Source organism: Geospiza fortis, unplaced genomic scaffold (genome assembly GCF_000277835.1).
Source record: "Geospiza fortis unplaced genomic scaffold, GeoFor_1.0 scaffold55, whole genome shotgun sequence".
NCBI lineage: Eukaryota > Metazoa > Chordata > Aves > Passeriformes > Thraupidae > Geospiza > Geospiza fortis.
This window is the reverse complement of record NW_005054308.1, coordinates 11,717,310-11,723,657: the sequence shown is the minus strand read 5'-3', so window position 1 is coordinate 11,723,657 and position 6,348 is coordinate 11,717,310. Positions and strand designations below refer to the sequence as shown.

Genomic DNA, 6,348 nt, shown 5'->3' with positions numbered 1-6,348 from the left:
TCAGGCTGCCCAGTGCAGGCCAGGCTGGAGCATCTGCTGCTCCACAGGCTGCTTGGGTCCATGGTGCCAAGTGGGAGCTGCTGGAGGAGGCCAGCACGGCCATGGCCATGGGGCCCTCCTGACATCCCACCCCCATATCCACAGGCTGCACGACTGCCAACAGAAAATCCCCTGCTCCCAGCAAAGCCCCTTCCCCTGGGCAGTGAAGGAGACACAGCCCAGATCGGCCCAGCAGCAGGGAGCCCCCCAAAGCCCCCCAAACCCCGTGGTGCAGTTCAACAGCAGCTGATGGTCCCAGCCACAGGAGATGTCAGCACTGCTCCTGGCACTGCCAGCGCTCCCTCCTCCTCCTCTGTCACCCCCAACACCAGCCTGCCCCAGCTCCAGCCCTGCTCTGCTGGCCAGGACCAGCGCTGGGGAGGCAGCAGGGCAGCCACGGGCAGAGAGGCTCCTCGGGGGGAGCCATAAACACCAACAGACTCACTCGCTGCTTTGATGAAGCTCCTTTGAAACTGGTACATCATCAGGGGCCCCGGGAGCATTCTGGAAGATAAAAAGGAAACAGGCACAAAACACATCTGAGGAACACAATCCACACTGAGAAAGCTTTGCCCCTACAATAAACTCAGCTCTGTTTTGAAAAGGGCAGAATTAAGCAACACCAACTCTAATTAATTCCCCCATCAGAAGGAGTAAGATCTATGCAAGGACCTTTGATTTATTCACCACTAAATTAATCTTTAATTTTAGCATTCCTTCAGTAACACAGCTTCAGTGCATTGCTGAGCCCATGACTTCCAAGGAACTTTGAAAAGAAATTGAAAAGATAAACAAGCCTAGCTGTAAAACTTTCCCAATCCCCATTCCCACTGTCCCCTCCCACTGCTGCATCCCTTCAGAGGGACGCACTGGTGCTGCCCACATTCCTCTTTGCTTAGCCAACAGCTCAGACTCTGGAGCAAAGGTTGCCAATCATGCAAAATTCTGTGATTTTCTAGGCTGAGATCCACCAGGCTAATTACCCTTATCACCCTAATTGGATTTAGGCTCTCTCTTGTGCTCCCTCAAACACAACCCAGCACACAAGAGTCGCTGAGAGCAAGGAGCTGCGGTCACAACAGGTAGGAGCACGTTGTGGATAATGAGATGCTGCTGGCTGCCAACACCCAGTCCTGTTGGGAAGATCCCCAGGATGATACTGGCTCGCCTGACACAGAAATCAGAGCTACAATAAAGCTCAGCACCAGGTCTGGAGAAGCTCTTCAGCCCCTGCCCTTACACAGCACTGCCCTCCCCTTCTGCCACGTGCTCAGAAGGTGGAAGTCCACCGGGAAAAGCTCAGGGAAAAGCTTAAATCAAGGCAGGGGATGCAAGAATGAGCTTTTAAAATCATGTCTGTATAATATGTGCATCTGCCAGAGCCGAGTGCGCTCCCCAGATCCTACTCAAACACACTGGAAAGCCAGGGAAAAGCCAGAATAAATTCCCTAAGAGCAGTTCCTGCTCTGTCTCTATGAAAGTGCTGTTAAGGGTCTGCAATAACAGGCAGTAAAATCCCAGGCCAGCACCAAACCCCTCCTGAAGCCAAGTGAGGCTTTTCTCCTCACCTCAGGTACGTTTTCAGTGCACTAGTAATGGTCTTGATCTCCCACTCTGCACAGATCTCTGTGTCTGTCTCTGTGGCTGTCTTGGGGTCTATGGAGAAAGACAAAAAACAATAACTGAAGGAAACTGAAGACAATTCCAGCTGGTGCCAGCTCAGCTGTGTGGGGAGACCATCACACCCCATTTCATTTGCTATTCCCAGCTCAGGACATTTCTGCAGGGGTGTGGGGCTGCAGGACAGGCCAGACTCAGTGACGTGGGACAAGAGAAGGAAAAGAGAATCCTCCATCCCAGGCAAGGACAGGGCAGTGTGGCTTGGAGTGTGCCAGGACACCGGGCACAGCAGGGACAGCCAGGCACAGACACAGGGACCAGGGACCCTCCTCCCCACAATGGGCAGCATTGTCACCCTGCAGCCACCTCCCAGCTCAGCCCTTGGCTGGCAATTACAGCCACAGCCACCTGCACAGCCACCAGCAGTGGGCTCAGGGACACCACTGACACCCAGATGGTGACAGCTCCCAGCTGGGGCCAGGAGCACCAAGGCAAGGCCAGGAGCACCCAACCAAGGCCAGGAACACCCAATCAAGGCCAGGAGAACCCAACCAAGGCCAGGAACACCCAACCAAGGCCAGGAGCACCCAACCACGGCCAGGAGAACCCAACCAGGCCCAGGAGCACCCAACCAAGGCCAGGAGAACCCAACCACGGCCAGGAGAACCCAACCAAGGCCAGGAGCACCCAACCAAGGCCATGGAAAGCCCAGCATGGAAGTGCCCGTGTGCTGATCTCTCCTGCCTGGATTCTGCTCCAATGGTCTTTGCTAACTCCATCCTGGAAACTCAGCCAGGATCCTGCTCCCAGCTGAACCCCCCCTCTGTGGGGTCCCTGGTGAGGGTCCCCCCAGTGCCAGGTGTCCCTGGGAGCCTGGGTGCCAGGGCTGTCCCCAAGGCCCAGGGTGACACAGCCACAGCTGCTAACACCATCTGCTCCCACGGGCTCAGCTCGGGGGCTTTTTGCCTCTTCACAGACACAAATAATGCACCTCTGAGTTTTAAAGCCCTGTGTAAGCATTGGGCAATTTTTAACCTGCTTAAAAGAATGCTGTGAATAGAGCTCAGCTTTCCCTCAGGGCAAAGGGTTTATTTTAATTTAAAAAAACATCAAGAGGCGCTTGGAAAGGTAAATACGTAAGAAATGCATATTCACACAAAGATCATGTGTGTCTCAGCAGTCACACAAATGACCTCCATCCTCCTGACTCAATGCCCAGGAAACTTCCTACAGCACTGCCTTTGCAAGGAGAGAATTTTAAGATAAGGAGTCAAGATCAAAGTGTGGCATAGTAAAAAAAAAAAACTAACAAAACCCCCCAGAAGTTCCATCTTTTTTTTACAAGAAACTTTTTACCCAAAGCAGAGCAAACAGTGTGTCTTTGCAAAGGCTCAGCCAGCAGTTTCCAGGCAGGATCATGGAACACGAGGTGAAATTCCACAGTGGGTCCCATGAAAGGGCTCCGAGCAGTTAATCAGCCCCCCTTGACCTCCACATTTCTGAGTCTGCAAGAAGCTGCAGCAGCTGCAGCATCTGTCCCCAGGCAGGGGGGCCGTGCCAGCCCTGCCTCCCACAAGGACACACGTCCACAGGAACTGGGGCCACGGGGAACCAGGGGCTGGAGAAGCACCCACAGCCACGGGCAGCATTAACCCTGCCGCTGCTTTAACCTTGCTGCCAACCCCTGCTCTGATGCCTCTCACCAATTTCTCCAGGGTGAGGGGCACAGCCCGGGGAAGCACCTCATCACCCCAGTGGGATTATCAGGGAGAGGCTCCCAAGAGCCTCAGGGATGACACATCCCAGCAGTGAGGGGCTGGAAGGAGCCCCACTCCCACTCATGGCCCATGTGGCAAAGGAGCACGAGCAGCTCAGATGCTGTAACTCACCTTCTGCAGAGTTCAGACCTGCTGGGGCCCCACTGTGCCACAATAAACCCTCTCATGGGAGCTCCCACGGATGAGAGTTTGGTTATTTGTTGGGTTTTGTCCCATTATTTGTCCTCATTTTGATGGCACATGGTACCAGTGAATGCTGGGGAGAGGATCTGCCCCCCACCAGCCCTGGGAGCACCCCCCAGTGCATCACCCCAATCCAGACCCCGACAGGATCTGCCCTGAAACCCAAGGCAGGGGCTGGGGCTGCCCCTGCCCCAGCAGTGCCCTCCTGCAGGACCCCTGCCAAAGCCCTTCCCAGCAGTGCCCTGACAGCAGCTCAGGGAAACTCGATCTTTTTGCCATTTCAGCTCTATGTGAAGCAGTGAGGCTGCCCACATTCATTTCTAAATATAAGGGAAACCTGACAGTGGGAGCACAGTTTGGCTCCTCCATTCACGAGGAGCCCGAGGGCAGCGAGAACAGATGGGGTTTGACAAGGGACACGTTTCCTGTGACACTGACTCCACACGCAGCCCAAACACCAGGGGTGATGGAGATTTAATCCCCCACAATCTGGAGAAATTGCAGAGAGTCATGGGTTCTCAAAGCACCCCAAGGATGGACAGACACCACGGGGGATTCCCAAAAGGGGTCCTACTGCCAGCCTGACTCACCCCCAGCAGGGCTTCCAGCCCCACCAACCAAGGAGGACACACCAGGACAAAGGAAAAGCACCAGCCATTTATCACCTCCTCATGAGACACAGGGGCGACAGCTGAGTGGCTTCAGTGGCTGAGGAGATAATGGATGCTGGATGCTGTCCAGAACTGAATCCCTCCCAGCTCTGCAGAGCTCCTCACCCAGGCCAGCTCTGCCATCTGTCACAGCCTGGGGACTGACACCAGCACTGGCACCTCTGTGACAGGAGAAGGGGGTCCGTGGCCCTGCCACCTGTGGGATGTGGTGATGAGCATCACTGAGGGCCTGGCTGTGACCTGCCAGGACCTGCCCCGGGGCACCGAGCCAGGCTGTTTCTGTCAGCAGCGCTCCTGGTGCTGTCCCTGTGCCCACCCTGTGTGCCACAGGACACTGCTGGCTCCCCACAGCCCAGGGCACCTTCACATGCCCAGCCTGTGCCAAACTCCTCCAATAACAGCACCAGCCACCAGTCCCGTGACTGCAGTGAACTTTCCAAATGCCACAAGAGCAATGAGGTCCCCTGCACCCGGACTGGGAGCTGTGCCCTTCCACTCCAGTCACCTGCATTATCTGTTTTCCACAGGTTAACACTGACAGCTGTAACAGCCACCGTGGGCTTTGCTCACTGAACACCTTAATGGTGGCAAAAGGAGGAGAAACTGGAACAGGAGAAGGAAAAGATGTTGAAACACAACAGATGAAAACCTTCTGCAAGAAGAAATACGCAGAGAAAGGAGCACTGGAGTTTTGTGAGGACAAGGAAAAGGAAATCATGTAGAAAAGGAAAGACAGTAAGTGAAGGGAAAGAAGATGAGCAGAAATGCCACGCATTTTCCCCAAGGAGTAACAAACACATTCAGTAGTGCACTAACAAATCAGTGAGCATTTGTTTCCCTATTCCTGCAGCTATTTCATCCGTGGTTTTGCCAATTCTGAGCAGCATCACACAGGACTGGCCAAGGGCAGCTGCCCTGCTCCAGCCCAGCTCTGCTCTCTCTTCCACTGTTGTGTCTCAGGCATGTCTGGACAGATGGACAGACGGGTCCGGGGCTGCAGCTGTGGGATGGAAATGCTGCCCGTGAGGTCAGGGCTGAAGTGGTTCTGTCCCCACAGCCAGAGCAAACCTCTGCTGTGCCAAGACCCAGCAGCTTGGAGCATCCAGAACTGCAGGATCCAAGGCCTCAGTCACAAGGGAAACACATGCTGGAAAACTTTGGGCAAGACTGAGATAAACAGGCACAAGAAAGTCCGTGGGGAAAGCAAGAACAGCCACAGGCAGCATGCAACATCCAGAGAAAATCATTTCAAAGGGTGCTGGGAACAAGGGGGCAGGTAGGACATGAAAAGCCAAAGCTTTCAGCTATTTCTTTGAAGATTTTGGTTTGCATTTGGGAAGGCTGCCAGAGCTCAGAGCACGTGTGAGCAGGACACCAGTGAGTGCAGCAGGACCTGGTGAAGCCAGTCCCACACGAGTCCTGTCCTACCTTCAGACCTGCCCACGGTGCCCAGGACCTCCCGGCCTCGACACGGTCCTAAGGGCACAGCCACCACCATTAGGGACCCCGACAGGAGCCTCTGCTGCTGCCTGGCAAGGCCTCCAAGCAGCACAGCCCACTTGCCTTTACCCAGCTCCAGGCACTCACCCATCAAGATGCTCAGCAGCTTCTGCACCCTGGAGTTCACCCCCACGATCCGGTAGAGCCCCTGCTCATTGATCCCTGGGAAAACAAGGAACCTGTCAGCACAAGGTCACAAGAGCTGCTGAGATTGCTTCCACTCCTTTGCCTTCTCAAAGAGCAAAGCCCATGAAACCTTCTCACCTATCAAATACAAAGCCACAGCAGAGGGTAACATTTGGGGCTGATATCAAGGTTTTCACGAATCCTTTCATTAGAAGTGTTACCCCAGTTAGCTCAGGAACAAGGATCTAAGCACACTTTTCCTCCTTCCCACAGCCATGGCAGCCCCAAGCAGGATCTGCACTTAACCAGGACAATCTGGGAAAATTTTACTGTGTCAAGCTTTTCAAGTTGAGGTCTGAGCCCTCTGCATCTGACCTCCCCCTGTGGGGCTGGGACAACCCCACCCGTGTACAAGGAGCCTCACAAGAGGT

General features: G+C 54.5%; 1 protein-coding gene across 1 annotated transcript in view; it reads right to left on the bottom strand.

Moving 5' to 3' along the window:
* Positions 1–6,348, bottom strand: part of ARHGAP26 (Rho GTPase activating protein 26) — an 82,995-nt gene that overhangs the window by 38,799 nt on the left and 37,848 nt on the right. Inside the window, exons 13-15 of the mRNA XM_005418826.1 lie at positions 5,879–5,953; positions 1,608–1,695; positions 485–543 (exon numbers count right to left, since the gene is read on the bottom strand). Coding sequence (XP_005418883.1) covers positions 485–543; positions 1,608–1,695; positions 5,879–5,953 — 222 coding nt within the window. The remainder of the gene's footprint in view (positions 1–484; positions 544–1,607; positions 1,696–5,878; positions 5,954–6,348) is intronic.